A 24,384-nucleotide genomic window follows, 5' to 3' on the forward strand; every position below is an offset into this window, starting at 1 on the left:
GATATCTGCCTCTGGCAAGCAAAGACGGTCTATAGGAGAGGCAGATCCAGTAGCATCATTTACTGATAAAAGATGCTCTTCTCGTCCTCAAAGGCAGTTAGTTGCATTTCGTATGTTTCGCTAAAAAAAATCCTTAATTAATGCATTGCGTATCGGTTTTGGGTGAGCCAAAGAATGTTTAATGATATTTTGTTTGAGAGCGCAAAACCTCTGCGCATGCGCAGATGGGTGTTGCCACCACCCGGGTAGTTGTGCGGGGAGGCTGGTAGGTTGCACGCCAGGGCTCCCGTATGTCAAGACCAGAAAATCCCTAGACTAAGGTGGAAATATCCCTAGATTGGCATTAAAAAACGCTATTTTGAAGCATTTATGAAAACAGAGAAGAGAGTATGATAGAAACATTGTTTTTTATAGTGATTTTATTACATAATTATCAGGAGATTATATGACAATTCTCCTTTGTAGTCCCTAAGGTCATAATCCCCAAATTTAGCACCAAAGTGGAAATATCCCTAGATTGCTGTACACAAATCTTAGTTTGAAGCATTTATGAAATTAGAAAAGAGATGATAGTGGAAACCTTGGTTTGTTGATGATTCTATAGTAAAATCATCAGAAAATGGTGTAACCAACACTTCATACATGTCCCGAAACAAGGTAAAAATTCCCAGATCTAGGGACAAATTCCCCGGTAGTGGGAGCCCCGGACTTGCACGTGCTGCCATCTGCGTCACAACACCAGTATTCGTGCGGACGTGATTCAAGGTACAAGTGTGGCAGTGCATTCAGTGGAAATTGATTCCTATCTTGTGAAAAGCGGCTGTTTGCCAGTGGCAGACACCATGCCGGAATATATAAGTGTGAACGACTACATCAACGAGGTGAAAGATGACATTTCATCGCCGCCGACGAGTAATTTCGTCGCCAAAATGCCTCTTTGTAGGCAGACTGTCAACGATTTGGAAGAGGTTCGTATTGATACTAAGAAGATAAAAACGTTGTTTGGCTTATGGTTATCGTAATTTGCTACGATTTTAATAGGTCACATCTCCATGTTGAAGTGGGAGATTTGGTCTATATTATTGTTTATTAGTATTGTAAGCTGTTACTTCAATATGCTTTATTTCCCCCCACTGTTTCGATGCCGTATAGACAAAATATCCCTCCCCCGAGGTTGATCTGATCTTCAGGTGGTATAGAGCTGTAGATATCCTACTGTATTTAATGTTTTTCCTTGAGTGAGAAGACTATATCCTAATCCTTTATTAATTGCTTTTAATATATGCAACATGGGGGTAAGACCCCTCTCCAAAGCCCCAGGTATTAAAGCTGAATAATCAAGTCATCACTTCCAGGATGCAAGTACGCGTTCTAGTTTTATATTTTTACTTTGAACACACCTTTGACACTTACAAAATTAAATACAGCTGTATTCGATAAGAAGTTCATACTCGTGTAAGGTTTATAGAACGTCGACATCAGCAAATTTACCATGACAAAGAGTTCTACCCGTGTTTTAAATGTATAACAGTATATTTTCTCAGTCATATAGTTCATGATAGTCACTTAGTTCATGATTTAAATATATTTACTTCTCTAATTGTAAAGAGTCACTGGGCATTAAAATTTCATGTATATGGAGAATGATTCGCACATTTTATTAGTTCCATATTGGCTCTTATTACACCACTCCCAACAGCTAGTTCGAGGCCGGGAATTGCAACGTTTTTATTTTACTTTGCAGTTGTTAAAACGTTAAACGCCTCTCTCTCTCTCTCTCTCTCTCTCTCTCTCTCTCTCTCTCTCTCAAGAAACGACATGCAGAGGCTGTCATTGATGTGTAAGTTCAAATAGTGGTTTGTAATTATAGACCTACGTAGATTGTGTGTGTGAGAGAGAGAGAGAGAGAGAGAGAGAGAGAGAGAGAGAGAGAGAGTACTATTAGTATTCGTTGGTAATTCGAAAATTAAATCAAGACTAGCATGTCTGAAGATGTTTGGAAGTTAATCATCACACGTTAGGGGTATTTGTTCAAATTTTGAATTGTTCCTAAGAATGCATTTTGTATGATGTGATATTATTATTATTATTAAATGCTAAGCTACAACCATAGTTGGAAAGCAGGAGGCTATAAGCCCAGGGGCCCCAACAGGGAAAATAGCCCAGTGAGGAAAGGAAATAAGGAAGACTAAAATATTTCAAGAATAGTGACAATATTGAAATTAACATTTCCTTTATAAACTATAAAAACTACTATGAGATTCAGGGCCTCTGTAACACGGTTTTTTGGACTTTGCTCCTTATCAAGGCATCGGATGTAGCTGAAAGTTGACATATGTATATTTTACAACCACACACAAATTTTGTCAGCATTTTCAATAACCTAAACCCGATAGTTTTAATTTTTATAGAGTAAAATTGATTTAGCCGACGCCATAGCCAGTGATAACGAGCCAAGAGTCGAAAACATTCATTACGTAAGCAATGTAAACACCTTTTGACAAAATTTTGCCCCGCCCATCCACCGGACACCCATTCACCTTCTTCCATCGGCTCTGGAACCCATAACAGTCAAGAATGGCTAGCAGGATTTGGAATTGCCCCTGTGGTTGCAAAACTGCATTTGTCTTACGACTTGCAACTTTATACAGTCAAGAGAAATCCCATGGCCATATTTACTATAGCCTGAATAGGTAATTATTCAGTTTCTAGTTTAAATCCAATGTTTATGGTCTGATTTGTATTTAGCGTAATATGATTATAATACTTGTAATGTCACTCAGGCTTTTGAACATTTCCATTAACTATTCACTATGCCACCAAGAGAGAGAGAGAGAGAGAGAGAGAGAGAGAGAGAGAGAGAGAGAGAGAGAGAGAGAGAGAGAGATTGTATGTAAACAGTCTTGATATAACTATTTTTGTTAAAATGAGAATTTTGTGCTAAACTCTCCATCAGACCAACGGATCATCCGATATAATTTTTTTTTTCTTCATCTTAGGCCGTACTACCGTGTTGGCTATGTTTTGGGCATGACTGCATTTTGTAAATAAATCATGAATAGTTTTAGGAGTTTTATTTGTACATCTTATGGGAATTTAAGGAGTAAAGTGAACATAATTCATTTATCCTTTAAAATAATTACTACATGTAGCAAAACAAATAGTAGTAAAGATGATAATGCAATGAAGGAATGATACCAAACTTTATCTTTAGCTTCAACATCGGCAATAACATACCCAGTTGCCATAAATTTGTCAGCTTAATGAAATAACCTATCATCTAAAATAAAACTTAAATTCTGAGGAGGCCATGGCTTATTGCACAGTGAAAAAAAAATGACACAGACTTTATGAATGGCGGAACGATACATAAATGTGGGTGGGGTATCTGTGCTAGCGTAGTAATACTACTGTAGCAGCAGTGCCGCAACAGTACTATACATGAATTAAACGTTTAGGCCAACTGCTGGGATCCTTGGGGATCATTTAGCACTTCTTACAACTACTCGAGAAATAAGTTTTTATAGCCAGAATTTTAATTTTCTGATCCAACAATGCCCATGATAGCCTTCAGTGTTATCCAGAATTATAACGAGGCTAAAGTGGGTGGAGCCTCATGAAGTCATCATTCTGACGATAATTATTGGTGAAAGTTTAAAGTAAAATACAGTACCGGCTATTTTTTTTTTTTTACAGTAAATAGATCGGTAGATAGACTAAATAAAAATTGCTTGACATTGGATATAGCAGTTATCAAATCAAGTTTGTCTACTACGTTTTTGAAAATTACCAACTATTCCCTACACCTTGTCAGTCTGATTGTGAGCTATAAAGTAGACTTTAATTTCTTAGGAAACTTATTTTGGGAGTTAGACAAATAATCGAAGTGTTTTTGTATTTATTAACATATTTTATTCGTTTGTTCATTAGGACAATTCTCAGTGGAGAGGTTTCAGAGTTCATAAAGGTGTACTGCTTTGCTTTTATTTACACTTTTGTGTTATTGTTGGCAGAGGTATAGCCTTCGTTACGTATAACCAATCATCGATCGAGAGAGAGAGAGAAGAAATGCCGTCATAAGTTACGTAACGAGTGCGTTCGAAACCTTTTCTCTGAGTAAGTTGGCCCGTCTTCAAAAATCGTCACTTTTACTTAATAAAGTACCAAATTTATTCAACCTACGTAATGCAGAATATAGTCAAAATTTATGTGTAGATATAATGTGCATTCTGAATAAGCGTTATATTTATGAAATTCATAGAAAAAAAGTTATTGCGAAAAAACCGTGTTACAGAGGCCCTGAATCTCATAGTAACTAAACAAGAGGAAGAGAAACTAGATAGAAAAGTGTGCCCGAGTGTACCCACAAGGCAGTGTAAGACTATGGCACTACCCAAGAATAGAGAACAATGGTTTGATGTTAAATATGGTGATATCGTAGATTCTCGACATTTTTAATACATGTAGAGCGAGACAGGAAATGGGTGTGAGATTAAGAAGTGGTTCTACAGGATGCTTTTGTCGAAGACGGGACTTGGTAAAGAAACATAACATTTTACATGTTAATTATGTTTAGCAATATAATGTTTTTAGTGTTAAAAAGAGTCTAGTCGAACACTGCGCAGAATTCCATGGCGTCTTGTATTAAATATTATCTCAGAGCCGAGATATGTATATTGTAGTAGTAGTTGTTGTAGGCTGCCTGGCTTTTCGGGCTAAGCACAGGCTCTTGCAATTGTCCACTGTGGGTTCTAGAGCTTTCAAATATATGGCCCCAAGACTAATAAAGCTCCCACTAGACATCCGAAAGACAATATATTAAATCTATTAAGAATAAATCGAAGACTTGTTTTCTAAATGTTTAGAAAATATGGATTTTTTTTAGGCCTATTGCTGTTTTTAACCATGGAATGGTCTTAGTTTTATTCTATGAATGGAGTTCTTAATCTCAAATTAATATAGCCTATCTCCGAAAGCAATGCTTACTGTAACCGTATGATTAGTTTTTGTTTTTAAATGTTTATGGTTTTTTTCCCTGAGAACTGGAATAGGCTAATGCCTAAAAACATATTTTCTATCTTTTGGAACTACAGTTGAAATTTGCTTTTATTCATATTTTTTACCAATGTTTTATGGATATTATGACATATTTTCTTTTTGTAAGGCTAGGTCTAGTTAGGGTCACGGTCTACTGTACGTATATAGCTTAGCTAGACCGTGTTTAGGGGTATTAAGGTGACTTTGACAAAGTTGATTAGAATATCTCTCTCTCTCTCTCTCTCTCTCTCTCTCTCTCTCTCTCTATATATATATATATATATATATATATATATATATATATATATATATATATATATATATTGACTAGTTCACTTTAGGAAAAAGGCCTCAAACATGTCCTTCTACCCTCGTCTGTTTATCGTCTTTCTATGCCAGTCTATACTCACAAATTTTCTTAGCTCGTTAATCTATCGTCTTTATAGGGTGGGTTAAGTCTTAGGCCTATCTGTTACAGAAGTCGTTTATTACGTTTATTTGCTTAGTATCGGATTGGTTAAAGTTGATCTAGCTAACACATTTATCAACTGGGCCTACGCAGTTGAAGAGCCTAACATGTGTTACTGTTATGTGTTTTAGGTGACCTGGAAACAAAAGAAGTTACCTAAAATTATCAATTTCTTTTGATAGTAGCTGTTATTCATCTTGAATTTTTTAAAAGGTTTGATCAAATTTAATTGGAAATTTTTAGTGTAAATTTATATACTATTTCTTAATGTAATCTCGTAGATTACGTTAGTTATCCTTACCATTGAAAAAAACATGTAGCCTAGGTCTGTCTGGGGCTTTATCGTAGTTTATTATCACTTGAAGCAACTAGTTTGTAAATATACAGTTGTTTTTAAAAGTTTTAAATACAGTCTACTCATACAGTAATTATGTTATTATTATTATTAATATTATTGTTATTATTATTATTAATGTGATTAGATTAATTTATTTGCCACACACATATACTCTCGTCAGTCTTCAAAAAATAACTTAATTATACTTAAATATTGCTTTATACTAATCTTAAAAGATTGGGGGAACCTGTGCTCTACGGGGAAACTGAAATTATCCAAGTGACTTTACTTTTAAAAATGGACTTAATTTTATTATTTTCCATTACTTGGTAGTTTTTAACTATACCCCTTTATTCACCATTTGAATTTTTTTTTTCTTTTTGCGGCCTAGTTTAGTTATAAGATACTGTTAAAGGATGTATGGAAAACTATAATTCCAGAATATGTTATTCCACTATAAAGACAATACAAACTATTACTTTATTATTATTATTATTATTATTATTACTTGTTAAGCTACATCCCTAGTTGGAAAAGCAGAATGCTATAAGCCGGAGGGCTCCAACGGGGAAAATAGCCCAGTGATGAAAGGAAATTACAAGTAATTAACAGCTAAAATGAAATATTTTAAGAACAGCAACATCGTCCAAAAAATTATCAACATATAGGCCTAAGCTATGAAAACTTCAAAAAAATAAGAGGAAGATAAATAAAGATAGAATAGTGTGCCCGAGTGTACCCTCAAACAAGAGAACTCTAATTGCTGAGTCATCAACAGCCATTGCCTGGCCCTCCTTGGTCCTATCTCTTCATGTAGGGTAACAATGTCCATTGTGATCTTTTCTCTGATGCTTTAAGTAGTTATCAGCTACTAACAACAGTGACGTGCCACTTAGCCCTTGTTGTTACAAGTTTCATGGACCAGGGTTCGATTCCCGACCAGTCAGAAGCTATTATCTCCGAGTGGTTTCGCCTGGGGCTCTGATCCCAAGGTTGGTAAGATAATCCAGACATTAATGTATCAAAATTTATGGCTTATTTGAATATATATATATATATATATATATATATATATATATATATATATATATATATACATACATATATATATCCCAACCTTTTATCTTTTCGCTTGCGCTCTTCAATCTGCACGAAGCTGACATCGTGAGCCAAACTTACGTAATCGATTGAAATTCCACACGATAGATTTACTGTATTTCGAAAAGGGTCGTTAGATACACATTACATCAAACCAATATGGCTAGTTGACGAATTGAGGCTATCCATTCAAACTTGAATTGAATGTCTGAAGAGAATCTTAATATATGGCAATTTGGTCTAGAGTTGTAAGAAGAGCTTTAGTCATGTCGTGCAATTTCGTTTCTTAATATTAGTATGACAGTTCTTTTTAACCTTTTTACTCCAATCGTAAGCTCAGAATTTTCACTATATTGTATTACTACTACTAATAGCTAAGTTACAGACATAGTTGGGTTAGAGTTCTCTTGCTTGAGGGTACACTCGGGTACACTATTCTATCTTGTTTCTCTTCCTCTTGTTTTGTTAAAGTTTTTATAGTTTATATTGGAAATATTTGTTTTAATGTTGTTACTGTTCTTAAAATATTTTATTTTCCCTTATTTCCCTTCCTTACTGGGCTATTTTCCCTGTGGGAGCCCCTAGGCTTATATAGCATCCTGCTTTTCCAACTAGGGTTGTAACTTAGCAAGTAGTAACGATAATAGTTGGAAAAATAGGGTGCTACAAGCTCAAGGGCTCCAACAGGCAAAATAGCCCAGTCAGGAAGGGAAATAAGTAAATGAATAAACTATATGAGAAGTTATGAATTAGAAATGTGCAATATCTTAGTATCAGTAACAACGTTAAAATAGACCTGTCATATTTAAACTAAGAAAGGAAACTTATGTCAACCGGTTCAACATAAAAGCATCCTCTGTACAATGCGAGTGTTCTTTGAAAGGATCGTGGTTTTACCGATTAGTTAAACGTCTTTAGCAATTGGTAAAAAATGTGTTGTAGAAAATATATTTACCTTAAGTGAAACTTAATGTGGCCTATGTGATAATGTCCCACTCAAACTCGTTATTTCTTTGGTCGCTGCAACCTCACCAGCCTTGTGAGCTAAGGATGGGGGGTTTGGGGGAGCCGATAGGTCTATCTGCTGAGTCATCAGCAGCCATTACCTGGCCATCCTTGGTCCTAGCTTGGGTGGAGAGGGGGCTTGGGCGCTGATCATATTCATATATGGTCAGTCTCTATGGCATTGTCCAGCTCGATAGGGCAATGTCACTGTCACTTGCCTCTGTCATTCATGAGCCGCCTTTAAACCTTTAAATGCACGATCACGGTATTTTGTAGTTAAATTTAATATATTGAATGACCTTGGAAAGTAATGCGTAGATCAGTAATCTAGTCACAGCACAGTTTGTATAGATTCTATTATTATTATTATTACTTGCTAAGCTACAATCCTAGTTGGAAAAGCAAGATGCTAAAAGCCTAAGGGCTCCAACAATGAAAAAATAGCCCAGTGAGGAAAGGAAATAAGTAAATAAATGATATAAGAAGTAATGAACCATTAGAATAAAATATTTTAAAAACAATAACAACATTAAAACGGATATTACATATATGAACTATAAAAAAGACTTATGTAAGCCTATTTACCATAAAACACATTCGCTGCAAGTTTGAACTTTTGAAAGTTCTACCTATTCAACTACCCGATCAGGAAGATCATTCCACAACTTGTTCACAGCTGGAATAGAACTTCTATGACTTATCATCTCATTCTAGATTCAATGACTAAAGTGTAAAAATACATAATATCGTCATTACTTGAGCATCCGGATATTGAGTCATCGGTAACCACTTGAATAACAGATAGATTATTCTGTCATTGTCAACAGTTTCGTAAACTGAAGTTGGCATCTGTATTGGGTTAAAGTTCTCTTGCTTGAGCATTCAGGCTCACTATCTTATTTTTCTTCATCTTGTTTTGTTAAAGTTTTTATAGTTTATAAAGTAAATATTTATTTTAATGTTATTGTTCTTAAAATATTTTATATTGTTAATTATTTTTCTTTTAGTTTCTTTATTTCCTTTCCTCAGTGGGATATTTTCCCTGTTGGAGCCCTCGGGCTCATAGCATTCTGCTTTTCCAACTAGGGTTGTAACTTAGCAGGTAATAATAATAATGATAGTAATTATAATAATAATCATATTCATAATAATAAATTATTACTTTTTCAATGGCAACTGTTCTGTCATTGGAAATAGAACTAGGGAAATTAAGAGGTGTGCAAATTGTTAGAATTCTGAAGCCCGTCTTATGACTCAACTCTAAATGGTTACAAATTATATTCGAATAGAAATTCTTTAATTCTGTCTACTGCAATTTATAGTAGGTATGATCTACATATCCACAGGTCTCAAGAGATATTTAATGCTTGATTATTACCTCCGCCAACGAAGTTAAAGGTGGTTATGTTTTACCCCCTGTTTGTGTGTTTGTTTGTGAATAGCCTTGTGTCCAAAATTTTAATATTAGACAATACACAGTATTCTAGAAGTTTTATTCCAGCTGTTGCCAAGTTGTGGAATGATCTTCCTAATCGGGTAGTTGAATCAGTAGAACTTCAAAAGTTCAAAGTTGGAGCAAATGTTTTCATGTTGACCAGGCTGACATGAGTCTTTTATAGTTTATATGACATATCTATTTTTGACGTTGTTAATAGTTTCTATAGGACATACCTGTTTTGACGCTGTTACTGTTTTTTTAGAATGATATATTGTTAATTTATTCTCATCATTTATTTATTTCCTTATTTCCTTTCCTCACTGGGCTATTTTTCCCTGTTGGAGCCCTTGGGCTTATAGCATCTTGCTTTTCCAACTAGGGTTGTAGCTTGGCTAGTAATGATAATAATAATGAAACTTGCAGGGATTAACTGTTATGTAAAAAGCTGGAAATGATTAAATTTTGGAAGGTCAAGGTCACGGTCAAGCAAAATGTCCAATTCTTGTAATCAGCTATAAGTTTTGAGATCGTTGTCATAGAGACTTCAAACTTGGTTCTTATTTGAGTGTATGAAAATCCAGGCCAATTAATACATATTAAGGTGAAGGTCGAGAAATAAGCTGCCGAGGTAGAGGTCTGCGCTTTACTGAGTGCCCCTCTAGTTGCCATTTGGATTGTTACCAGTTTTATGTTAGCTAAAATGGGTTTGTCTTATTAACGTTGGGAATATGTTGTTAATTTGTTAGGGAAAATTAATATATATATATATATATATATATATATTTATATATATATATATATATATATATATATATATATATATATATTTCATATATATATATATATATATATATATATATATATATATTTCATATATATATATATATATATATATATATATATATTTCATATATATATATATATATATATATATATATATATATATATATATTTCATATTTATATATATATATATATATATATATATATTTCATATTTATATATATATATATATATATATATATATATATATATATATATATATATATTTATATATATATATATATATAGCCTATATACATCCCTTTCTGAGTGGAGATACCTTAACGTGGTGAAAGGGTTTTAGTATCGCTCTAATCATGAAAGCTGTACTACTCCGGTCCATCCATACTAGGTTGGTTTGCTTTAACCGAATAGTAACCATCACCAATCCGCAGTGGTCAGATCGGTGATGAAAAAACCAAACCCCAGACATGACTAAGGACATGTTGTCTGAGGCTTTTGACCTGCAGTGGACTACGAATAGCATTGGATGCATTTATTGTAGTAGTAGTTAGTAGTTGTGTATAGGCTATGTGTATACATATACTGTATTTTATATATATATATATATATATATATATATATATATATATATATATATATATATATGTATATATATATATAGCCTATGTGTGTGTGTGTGTGTTTTCTACCTGACCCCTTGTTTGAGGGAAGTTTTTAACTCCTAAATTCTTCATAGAAGGTTTCAGTTCAACCCAACCCTTTATCTCCAAGATATGGTTTTAGTTAGAGACCGTGTGTGTTGAAAGCTGTAAGGAGACAACGCGCCCCCCCCCCCCCCCTATAGAAAGGGGTAAAGTAGTTATAGTTTGTCAGTGCGGTCGTGTGATGATCCAAAAAGCTATTCGGATGACGAAAGAAGTTGTTCGCTAGCAATAGAGCCACCGTCAATAGAAATGGGAGCGAATTATCCTCCACGGAGGTTGTCATGGTCTAAGGGTTGAGGTAATGAGGTAAAGGAGCAACATATAACCGACGCCCTCCTCCTCCTCCTTCTTCTTTTCTTCTTCTTCTTCTTCCCTCCCTGCTGTCATCTTTGCCGTGTTCCGGCCCTTGCGTCTCAGTAATGCTGTATACAACACTGCGTGGGAAAGGTAGATACGTTTCCTAGCATGTGACAGACGCTGTATAGAACTTGGTTGTTGGATTTGGTCGACTATTCTACTTGGTGCGGGTTTCTTTTGGTGATGATGATGACGATGGTGGTGAACGCTGCGTAGTAGTAGTAGTTTACTTGGTTGCACATCACCAGGATTCTCTTGAGGAGTAAGCTAGCTCTCTCTCTCTCTCTCTCTCTCTCTCTCTCTCTCTCTCTCTCTCTCTCTATATATATATATATATATATATATATATGAATGAATATATAAGTATATAGATATATAATTTGATATGTTATATATATATATAAACATAAAATTATATATCTATATACTTATATATATATATATATATATATATATATTATATATATATATATATATATATATAATGTGTGTCATTTTTTCCTTATAATACTGTGTTGACTTAGTGGAAATGATACCACGAAAACGCCCTCGTTAAAGACACGGAAGTTCTCGTATTTAACATCTTCATATTGTGAACTGTTATGCACAGTATCAGGCGAACTCTTGTTGTCAGTCAGTCGTCATGGATGCTTGGAACTTATGAAGAACTGTGAGAATATTTTGATTAATTTTGGTAAATTAAGTTTTTATTTTTGTTGTTTATAATTGCTGTCTTTTTATCCTATAAACTACTGATAAAACATTGTTAGGTAATTCTACACTAAAAACAAGACTGTACACCTCTATCTTTCTAATCTTGAAGCAGTGAGATTATGTACAGTTGGACACAGGAGTTCTGGTACACCTCGCTCTGAGATAGTGCACCCTGTTACGCCCTTACTGAGAGGAGAGTTTCTTTGTGTAGCTATCCCGACCACTGATGCTATCTTTCCCTACATTTGTATATTTGTTTTGTTACTATGAACAGCAAGGCTGTAACGGGATGCACTTCCTCGGAGCGAGGTGTGCCAGGATACGTGTGTCCAATTGTAATACCAATCGTAGAGTTGGAGTTTCAAGATCTCTTTTATTTGTAAAGTCAAGGAAGACAGTTTTAAGTTAGATTTGCTATCACATCAACTATGGGGTTGTTCCTGACTGGGGTTCAAGTCCCGCTCAAACTCGTTAGTTATTTTAATGGCTGCAACCTCACCATCCCTGTGAGCTAAGGAGAGGTCTGCCTGCTGAGTCACCTAAGCCATTGCCTGGCCCTTCCTGGTCCTAGCTTGGATGGAGATGGGGTTTGGTCGCTGATCATATGTATTTATGGTTAGTCTTTAGGGCATTGTCCTGCTTGCTAGGGCAATGACACTGTCCCTTGCTTCTGCCATTCATGAGTGGTTTTCATAGGCTAACGTATACTGCCAGTTTCTGGACTGGTGTAAGTGGTACTCTGGTCTAACCTACAATAAATCATAATTTAAATGAAACTGAACTATTTATTCATTTGTTTTCAAGTCCTTCAACTTGATAGATTATATCCCTTTGCTCTTCAATTTCAAAAATATAAAAAATCAGATTTGTAAAGAATATTGTTAGGAAAATTATTTTCTGTGGGACAACCTTAGATGCGGTGATAGTGACTCTAACACGTCACAATTTTGACCATCTGTAACATAGTTTCCAAATCTGTAGGGTTTGATATATATATATATATATATATATATATATATATATATATATATATATATATATATATATATACACCCTTTGAATCCATTCTCCAACAGAAGGTAGCTTTAGATACAAAAAAACAACCAGGACGAAAGTTACTGTATCAAACATACTTATGGCTACTTAATAGTCTACGAACTTTCTTTACAGGGAGACTCTTTAGCTATGACGAGCAGCTCTTATAGGAGAAGGACACTCCAAAATTAAACCATTGTTCTCTAGTGTCGGGTAGTGGCATAGCCTCTGTACCATGGTCTTCCACTACCTTGGGCTAGAGTTCTCTTGCTTGAGGGTACACTCGGGCACACTATTCTATCTTATTTCTCTTCCTATTGTTTTGTTAAAATTTTTATTAATTTATATAGGAAATATTTATTCTAATGTTGTTCTTTAAATATATTTTTTTTGTTTCCTTTCCTCACTGGGCTATTTTCCTTATTGGAACCCCCGGGCTTATAGTATCCTGCTTTTCCAACTAGGGCTCTAGCTTAGCAAGTATTAATAATAATATGGGCCGTGTAATTTCAAATAAGGCTAACACTACCATTCAAATGGGCTATGCGTCCTCAAACCCTTCGCTTTTAGTATAGTATCGTTGTGTTATCCTGCAGTTTTTATGCCTCTCTCTCTCATCCTGCCTTATGACACCTCAAATTATACACTTTTCACATGCTTATCATCCCCAGTTCTCTCCCCATGACCATGTTTTTTTTCGTCCATCTTCGGCAACTTTTTGTGGCGTCCTAATTTTAGCTTCGTAGCTTAAATGGTGTTCGCTCTTCCCAAGTTCCTACTTAGGGCAGTGAATGACCTCAAGTCCCAACTCCCTGCTATGTAGCTGATATTTACCTCCGCCAACGAAATTAGAAGGTTATGTTTTCGCCCTTGTGTGTTTGTTTGTTTGTGAACAGCTTAATGGCCACAATTTTACTCATAGACCAGTGGAACTTTCTGGGATTAATTGCTATGTAGAGATGTGAAAGTGATTCAATTTTAAAAGTCCTAGGTCAAAGGTCAAGGTCGACTGAATTAACCCTAACCTTGCCCCAAGTTCGCACATGGTTGTCGCACAGGCTTCAAATACGGGTACAATCTACATTGACTGGGGAAGGCAAGTTAGTTTCGAGAAATAAACTGCCGTGGCGGAGGTCTCCATTCGAAGTGCTTTTCTAGTTATAATTTCAACTCGAGGGAGATTGGTAACCAAGAGAAACTGGGATTCCGTCACTGTGCAGAGAGGTTGGTTGTGATAACTGGCTTACCTTGAAGGTGATTATGCAAGAATTTAATTTTAATTTAGTCATAAATGCAATGAGACTTTGTGCAATTTTTTTAAGAAAAGATTTTATGAATAACTTTGTTTCTTGATGAGGTCAAATGCAGTTTGTCACTCGATTTAAGAGAGCCTTTGTTGAGATACTACCACTAGAGAGTTATGGGGTCCTTTGACTGGACAGACAGTACTACATTGGATCCTTCTTTCTGGTTACGGATCACTTTCCCTTTGCCTACACGTACACCGAATAGTGCGGCCTGTTCTTTACAGATTCTCCTCTGTCTTCATACACCTGACAATACTCAGATTACCAAAGAATTCTTCTTCACCCAAGGGGTTAACTACTGTAATGTAATTGTTCAGTGGCTACTTTCCTCTTGGTAAGGGTAGAAGAGACTCTTTAGCTATCGTAAGTAGCTCTTTTAGGAGAAGGACACTCCAAAATCAAACCGTTGTTCTCTAATCTTTGGTAGTGCCATAGCCTCTGTACCATGGTCTTCCACTGTCTCTTGGTTTAGATTTCTATTACTTGAGGGTACACTCCGGCACACTATTCTATCTAATTTCTCTTCCTATTGTTTTGTTAGAATTTTTATAATTTATGTAAGAAATATTTATTATAATGTTACTGTTCTTAAAATATTTTATATTTACTTTTTCCTTTCCTCACTGGGCTATTTTCCTGTTGGGGCCCTGGGCTTATAGCATCCTTCTTTTCCAACTAGGGTTGTAGCTTAACAAGTAATAATAATAATAGAGGAAGTAAATGTCCCTTTGTGATTATTATAGTCATTTTGCAAATCCAGTTTTTATAATATTTCTTACCACAGTATTTTTTGCTTCATTGTCCTTTGACTCACTGAATTAAATTCCAGACTATTTTTTTTTCCAGTTTCTTAAGAGCTTCATTATCGTGTCGAGTTCCTTGTGTCATACATATTAATTTTTCTTAAGGGTTGTGGTCCGAAATTTCTGGCTTTAAAACGGGTGTCTTGGCAAATTAGAACTATATATTTTGTCTTTTTTCACAGTGATTGTCAAATTTTTCATTATATTGATATATATTGATCGTTTATAGAGTGTGTTCATATATATATATATATATATATATATATATATATATATATATATATATATATTACCCATTATTAGTCCACTGCAGAGCAAAGGCCTCAGACATGTCCTTCCACTTGGGTCTGTTTATAGTTTTTCTATGGGAGTTCACACCCGCTAACTTTCTTAGTTCACCAATCCATCGTCTTCTCTTCCTTCCCCTACCTTCTTATGTGTGTATGTATATATATATATATATATATATATAGATATATATATATATGTATGTATGTATGTATATATATATATTTATATATGTGTATATATATATATATATATTTATATATTATATGTGTATATATATATATATATATATATATATATATATATATATATATATATATATATATATATATATGTATGTATATAGCCAGGCACTCTCTTATTAATATATAGGGAAAATTGCAGGTTTTCTATTAGTTCCAAACCATGCAATATCATTTTATCTCTCCTCCCCTTCATGAGTGCAGTGCCCTTGCGTGTGTGTGTGTGTTTAATCTGTGTTTTGCGTCAACAACATCCACTTTAAAAATTGTTAGCGCGATGCAACATGGCATTTTTAAGCCACGAGTATAAATCAACTTTTTATTCTTTTATAAATATAGATTTTTTATCGTCAGGTGTTTTAATTTTGATATTAATAATAATAATTTTGATAATAATAATAATAATAATAGTTTTAATAATAGTATTGAAAATAAAATTTTTAATAATGATGATAATAATAATAATAATGATAATAGTAATGTTATTAATAATAATAATAATAATGATAATAATGTTATTAATAATAATGTTGACGATGATGATGTTTATGATGATGATAATAATAATAATAATTATAATTTTGATAATGATAATTTTTATAATAATGATAATTCTAATAACAATAATAATACTTTTATGATTGTTACATTGAATTCCTTCGAGGATTGTTCTACGTATCCTACAGGAATCTTTTGTTGAGTTTCCTTTTTTTTTATCTTATAAACACGCGTTATTTGATAAGCCCTTCGGCTCCTTCTGCCACCCCTCCTTCGTCTCCTGTTTCATTTCCTAGAACAAATCAAATATTGATCTTAGAGGGATGAGTCTTAGGATGGGGGGATGGAAGCCCCTTATTTTTAAAGAGACGGGTTTTATAGGGGGCCGGTTTCGACCACGTCCCCTTGGTAGGAGAATTTGAGATAAAGGAAACTCATTTTACAGATATTGTTAATTTTTGTTGTTTTTATAATTTTCAAAGATTTTATTTTTTATCCTTTAAAATTGTTCTTTTTTTTCTTTTTATCTTAAAATATTTCTTTAAAAAAAATTTTTTCTTTTTTATCATCTGAAAATTTTTCTTTTAAAAATGTTCTTTTTTTCATTTTTATTATCTTAAAATTTTTCTTTTAAAATTGTTATTTTTTTCTTTTTTATTATCTTAAAATTTTTCTTTTAAAATTGTTCTTTTTTTTTATAATCTTTTGAAATTTTTCTCTTTTATATAATCTTAAAATTGTTCTTTTTTTTTATAATCTTTAAAAAGATTGGTGTATTTATTTTTTTAAATTGTGTTTTTTATTTTTCTTTTTATAATTTATTGGGTCCGTTTTTTTCCTATTGTTTTCATATTTTAGTTCAGTTATTGCTTCTGGACCCCCCCCCTCAAAAAAAAAAAAATCCATGTGATTCGATAACCGTAATTATTTCCGTATATTAGTAATGAGAGAGAGAGAGAGAGAGAGAGAGAGAGAGAGAGAGAGAGAGAGAGAGAGAGAGAGAGAGAGAGAGAGAGAGAGATTATTTACCGTGGGACGTTGATATATGAAGCTGGTCCCATGACCACATCGTTTCAGTGTCTCCAGGGAACTCAAGTACGCGAAACGGTAAAGGGGGGAGAATCTTTTAGGCGTACAGGCTGCACACGGCGGAAGTAGGCTCCTAATATAGTACGGAAGTACAATACATACAGGTTACAGGCTGGAATCCACTCCTGTATTAATGCTTTCAACATGGAATAGAGATAGTGATTTAACTTAAAGATGGTGAACAGTTTATGAGAACCTTGGTAGATTGGAAGGGGTGTTTTAGGCCTATAGATTATTTTGTATTGCATAAGTAGGAAATATTTATTTTAATGTTGTTACTGTTCTTACAATATTTTATTATTCCGTTTTCTTTCCTCATTGGGATATTTTCCCCTGTTGGGGCCCCTGGGCTTGTAGCATCCTGCTTTTCCATTTAGGGTTGTAGCTTAGCAAGTAATAATAATAACAATAATGATAATAATATTAAAAAGGTACAAAATGTTGATACTGTACGTATTAGTTCATTATTATTGTTATTATTATTATTATTATCATCATCATTATTATTACCCTCTCCCCCACCGAGAGGTGGGCGAGGGTTATATACTGTATATGGTAGATTTCTTTGTCTGTTTGTTTCTTTGTTGGCATCTTGCGTAAAAACTTTGGTAGTAGGTTTCTTTCTTTGTTTTTTCTTTGTTAGCAGCTTACGGGAAAAAAACTACTTGACAGATTTACTATGACTTACAATAGACCCCATTAGAATTTGGATCTCATCGGGTCAAGGTCAAGGCTACAGTGACCCAAAAGGTCAGAATAGAATTTTTACTATAACGCCGTCAGCTATTATCCAATCTACTTAAAACCAAGACCAAAATCCTCATTTTCCTCCAATGAATTTGGGAGGAGGTTATGTTTTCGCCACTGTTTGTGTGTTTGTGAGCAGCTTCCTGACCACAATATTACTCATAGAGTATTGGAACTTTCAGATATTAATTTTTATGTTGAGACGTGGAATTGATTCGATTTTGAAAGTCCTAGGTTGAAGGTCAAGGTCGACCGAAAAAGGCAAGCTGGTTTGGAAAAACAGATAGGCCTACAGTTAATGAAAGGCTAGGCTCTTCGAATTCCTCCCCTCCTACTATGTCAATTCTAAGTGGTCAAGTTCTTTCAAGACTCAATGTGCTTCCTTTAACCCAAAACTTAGGTCAACTGCAGAGAAGGCCTACGGATTCGTAACAAAGCTACTCAAATGTTCGTTCTTTCGACGTCCGGTTCAGGGATCGAATACTGGGCTAAGAAGTCCTCTGAATTCGTATCCCAATTTGGGTCTCTGGGACCCACTAGAGATATCATTCTTGTTGATTGATTGATATATTACCTTAGTGGTCTCATCTCATCACATCCCTTAGAATAGTCCCTTAGTGGCTTCTCAGTAGATTGGAGAATTGCTTCTCACAGGGAATCATGGAGTCAGTTTGCAATTTGATACGGTGTGAAAAATAGAGTTTGAATAGAGTCCCCAGGTTTGGATTCCCGGGCTGGTCAGTAGTCGCCTCGTGGTTCCATTTGGAAGGGCTCCTGGAATCTGGTTTTAGAATTCGAGTGCCGATTCATACAAGCGCTAAAGGCTAATTCATATGCACGCCAAAAGAAGACTGTTTCTCTTGTTATTATTTTCCCCTGTTTGAGCCCCTGGGTTTATAGCATCCTGCGTTTCCAACTAGGGTTGTTGCTTAGCAATTAGTAATAATAATAATATTACTTGTTAAACTACAACCTTAGTTGGAAAAGCAGGATGCAATAAGCCCAGGGGCTCCAACATGGAAAATAGCTCAGTGAGGAAAGGAAACAAGGAAGAATTAAATATTTTAAGAACAGTAACAACATTAAAATAAATGTTTCCCATATAAACTATTAAAACTTGAACAAAACAAGAGGAAGAGAAATAAGATAGAATTGTGTGCCCAAGTGTACCCTCAAGCAAGAGAACTCTAACCCAAGACAGTGGAAGACCATGGTACAGAGGCTAAGGCACTATCCAAGACTAGAGAACAATGTTTTGCAACTGTTATTTAAAGAGCTATTTAGTAGCCGTCATATTTTCTGTTTACCCTACGTTATACTTCATTGTTCATGATCCCAATTTATTATTTATTGGTGTACGCGACCCCTCAAAAAAGATGGCTAAATATTTAGGTAGATATATATATATATATATATATATATATATATATATATATATATATATACACACATATATATATATACATATACATGTATATATATATATATATATATATATATATATATATATATATATATATATATATATATATATCGGCACTTGTTCTTTATCATATAAAGCATCGTTCTAGGTACACTATCCCATACTTCAAATCAGTAGTTGATTTTTGCCCTTCAGCTAAGCTGTAATAAATGAATTATCTGTTTTAATGTTGTTAATGCTTTTTAAGATATCTTATTTTCATTTTTCATTACTTTTTATATCGTTTATTTATTTCCTTGTTTCCTTTCCTCAGTGGGCTATTTTTCCCTGTTGGAGCCCTTGGACTTATAGCATCTTGCTTTTCTAACTAGGGTTGTAGCTTAGCTAATAATGATAATAATTATAATAATAATTATAATAATAATAATTATAATAATAATAATAATAATAATAATAATAGAGCATCCTTTTGCTGTTCCATCTGAGATAAGAGTTGACATTTCAGATTCACTTCCAGACAAAGTGCTGACGTCATAGCTTGAAGTGTGAGAAATTCCCACTTTCCCTCCAACAGGGTAAAACTTATGAATCTCTCTCTCTCTCTCTCTCTCTCTCTCTCTCTCTCTCTCTCTCTCTCTCTCTCTCTCTCTCTCATCTGGGATGAATTCCAAAAGATAGTTATCTGAATACTAATGTATATTATTTAGTCATTAGATCTCTCTCTCTCTCTCTCTCTCTCTCTCTCTCTCTCTCTCTCTCTCTCTCTCTCTCGGGACAGCTTAGAGCCATTCAAAATTCTTAAAGGAATAACAAATGTAGACTGCAAAAACCTTTTCACACTTAGCACAAGTCAGTCCAGCGGTAGCCTAACATGATACAAACTGGAATCGAAAATATACACCACTCAATGGGGTCATTTCTTTACATACAAAATAACAAATGCACGGAACAGACTTCCGGCGGATGTAGTGAACAGTAACACGGTAAACGAATGCAGGAACAGGTTTGATAAGATCATAAAAACATTAAAAAAAAATACTAATTCACGCATCCCAAGAGCAAATGGAGTTTCCTAGCGTGTACTGGAAAGTCTTTGAGACATCCAAAATCCTTGTAACTCAATACCCTAATTTCAAATATGGACCTAATGTAGAGGTCTCACATATCAATTAAACCATCATAACCTTAGTAGTATCCGGTTTTTCCAAATAGGGTTGTAGCTCAGCTGATAATAATAATAATAATAATAATGATAATTTTTCTCGCGCCTTCGCTATACATCCAGTGCAGATTCAAAAATATATGAAACCGGTTCCTTGGATCTCTCCCCCTTCCCTCCTCCTCTCTCCCTCCATTCCTCCTCTCTCCCTCCCTTACTCCTCTCTCTCTCTCTCTCTCTGAATCACAATGTAATGCTACTGGTCAGATCTGAACTCACCAGGGTCAGTCGTACGATCCTTACACAAGACGGCATTCAAAAGTTGTCGGGTATTTGATATCCGCTTCCATAGTAAGTGGTAGCTAACGTCTTGGCTTTCAATGGCCAGGTCAACTAGCATTGAATCCACTTAGGGGCTGAACCTCTGCGAGGTAATCCCTCGACCAAACGAGGCTTGAATCTCTCTCTCTCTCTCTCTCTCTCTCTCTCTCTCTCTCTCTCTCTCTCTCTCTCTCATATGTGTTTTTAGATTTTTTTCAGAGGAAGTCTTCTGAAAGGTATTTAACTTTTATAAGGACGTCTTTGCTTTTATGTTCTCTCTCTCTCTCTCTCTCTCTCTCTCTCTCTCTCTCTCTCTCTCTCTCTCTCTCTCTCTCTCTCTCTCTCTGATATGTGTTTTTAGATTTATTTCAGTGGAAGTCTTCTGAAAGGTATTTAACTTTTATAAGAACGTCTTCGCTTTTATGTTTTTCTCTCTCTCTCTCTCTCTCTCTCTCTCTCTCTCTCTCTCTCCTCTCTCTCTCTCTCTCTCTCGCTTTTAGGATTTTAAATCAAACTTTATTTTATTCTTTATTCATAACAAACGATATCGGGGTCAATGACCTTCGATGTCAGGATACCAGAAAACCATTCTCTCTCTCTCTCTCTCTCTCTCTCTCTCTCTCTCTCTCTCTCTCTCTCTCTCCTCTCTCTCTCTCTCTCTCTCTCTACTTTTCACGCATTCATCGTTTAAATGTCGCTCATAAATGGCAGGGGCAAGGAACAGTGACATTGCCCTATCAAGCAGGACAATGTCCGAGAGACTGACCATATATACATATGATGAGAGCCCAAGCCCCCTCTCCACCCAAGCCAGGACCAAGGAGGGCCAGACAATGGCTGCTGATGACTCAGTAGATAGACATATAGGCCCCTGCAAACAACCTATCCTTAGTTCACAAGGATGGTGAGGTTGCAGCGACCAAAGAAACTAACGAGTATGAGCGGGACTCGAAGCCCAGTCTGGCGTTGCTATGATATATCCTGTATGGGCTTCTTATGAAGTTAGTAAACATTGTATAGTAGTACAGTAGGTCCCCAACTTACAACCATTCGACTTGCGACCATTCGACTTGCGTCCATTCGACTTGCAACCATTCGACTTGCAACCATTCGACTTGCAACCATTCGACTTTCAAGCATTAGACTTGCAACCATTCGACTTGCAACCATTCGACTTTACAAGCGTTCGACTTGCAACCATTCGACTTTCAAGCATTTGACTTACAAGCATTCGACTTACAAGCATTCGACTTTACAAGCATTCGACTTACAAGCATTCGACTTTCAAGCATTCGACTTACAAGCATTAGACTTTACAAGCATTAGACTTGCAAATATTCGACTTGCAAATATTCGACTTGCAAATATTCGACTTGCAAACATTCGACTTGCAAACATTCGACTTACAATCATTCGACTTACAATCATTCGACTTGCAAACATTTGACTTACAAACATTTGACTTACAAGCAATCGACTAACAAACCCCCGGAGATACAAACACAAATACAACCGCAAGTAACAAAGATAAAATAAAGAAATACAGTAATAAAACAATATTATATCATTTAATACAGTAAGGAAAACAACATTTGTAATAACCCGCTATCTTCTTCATGTGAAACTCGAATATTTATTGACTTTTTAGCAGGAAATCATAGGCAATGGGATTCAGGGTAGGCCTACCCTGGGCCAAAATTTAACAAAAGGAAACTTACAAAAAAATTTGGCTTGCAAACAGCTGCTTCGAACCTATAGCTATAGTAAGCAGCTCTTCTAGGAGAAGGACACTCCAAAATCAAACCATTGTTCTCTAGTCTTGGGTAGTGCCATAGCCTCTGTACCATGGTCTTCCACTGTCTTGGGTTAGAGTTCTCTTTCTTGAGGGTACACTCGAGTACACTATTCTATCTCGTTTCTCTTCCTCTTTTTTTGTTAAATTTTTCATAGTTTATATAGGAAATATTTATTTAAATGTCATTGTTCTTAAAACATTACTTTTACTTGTTTCTTTTCCTCACTGGGCTATTTTCCCTGTTGGGGTGGGCTTATAGCATTTTGCTTTTACAGCTAGGGTTGTAACTTAGCAAGTAATAATAATAATAATATTAAGTTTTGTAAGATGAAGATCTGTATTCACTATTCCCTCAGCTGTAACTGGCCTCCAGAATTTTTGCGGTGAAAGTTACAGCTCTATGAAATCTGAACTGGTTATTGTCTATTACTGTAATGTCGTATTGTTGGTCTGACATTGATATTGGAGGTCGTGACCTGATTCAAGAAGGGCCATACCTTATTACCTCCGCCAACGAAGTTGGAAGGAGGTTATGTTTTATCCCCCGGTTTGTGAATGCGTATGCTTGTTTGTGAACAGCTTCCTGGACACAATTTTAATCGTAGAGTAATGAAACTTGCAGGGATTAACTGTTATGTAAAGAGGTGGAAATGATTAAAGTTTGGAGGGTCAAGGTCACGGTCGAGCAAAAGGTCGAGAAATAAGGTCTGCGCTCTACTGTATATATGGTCAGTCTCTAGAGTATTGTCCTGCTTGATAGGGCAATGTCACTGTCCCTTGCCTCTGGCGTTCATGAGCAGCCTTTAAACCCTTTACAGTAACGAAATTAAAATAGATGATTCACATATATGGTCAGTCTCTAGGGCATTGTCCTGCTTGATAGGGCAGTGTCCCTGTCCCTTGCCTCTGCCGTTCATGAGCGATCTTTAAACTATAGTTTCAGTAATTTCAAATTACATTATCAATTTCTGTACTTTATTACTTGTTTACATGTAGTTTTCATTTGTACGCACTTTTTAGCATTCTAAATTACCTTCCTTCTTTCTTCCTTCTTTTTCATCTTTCTTTGGAATATATTTTAATTTTAACTACACTGAATAACTCTGCGTGTTTTCCCGAGTTATCACCTTCTTGCTGAATGGTCTCCCTGGGCCCTAGAGCATTTTCTGCATCCATTCTAGACGGTATTTTCTTCATGTAATATAGGCAGATCATTGCATGGATTTCTTACTTAGCAATTTTGATCTCAATTGTAGGAAATCATGCATCGTACCATGACAGTGTTTTTACAAATCATTGACTCCAGGGTCAACCGATTTCATCAGTCCTGTTGTCTTCCTGAGTCATTAGATAAAGTCAATTCTTTTAGCTGTTATACACACACACACACACACACACACATATATATATATATATATATATATATATATATATATATACTGTATATATATATATATATATACACACACACACATATATATATGTATATATCAGCACTCCTTTCTGAGTGTTGAAAAGGATTTGTGTATCTCCGTAATTAGCAAGGCTGTACTAGTCAGGGCTACCTATACTAGGTTGGTTTGCTGTGAGCGATCAGGAAAAAAGTCTCCGATCATCACCAATCTGCATTGGCCATGGTGGTGAGGATAACTAATTAAAAGCCAGACATGAATTGAAATGTTTGAGGCCTTTGTCCTGCAATGGATTAGAAACGGCTGCATCTGGTGGTCTTT

The 24,384-nt window shown here is 35.1% G+C and overlaps 1 protein-coding gene across 4 annotated transcripts in view; it reads left to right on the forward strand.

Annotated features, from left to right (window-relative positions):
* Positions 1-755: 755 nt before the first annotated feature.
* Asap (ArfGAP domain of ASAP) overlaps positions 756-24,384 on the forward strand; it is a 320,942-nt gene continuing 297,313 nt past the window's right edge. For all 4 annotated transcript variants that reach the window (XM_068361129.1, XM_068361152.1, XM_068361139.1 and 1 more), the window contains exon 1: positions 756-968. In XM_068361129.1, coding sequence (XP_068217230.1) covers positions 843-968 — 126 coding nt within the window. In that variant the 5' untranslated portion in view covers positions 756-842. The remainder of the gene's footprint in view (positions 969-24,384) is intronic.

Source organism: Palaemon carinicauda, chromosome 2 (genome assembly GCF_036898095.1).
Source record: "Palaemon carinicauda isolate YSFRI2023 chromosome 2, ASM3689809v2, whole genome shotgun sequence".
NCBI lineage: Eukaryota > Metazoa > Arthropoda > Malacostraca > Decapoda > Palaemonidae > Palaemon > Palaemon carinicauda.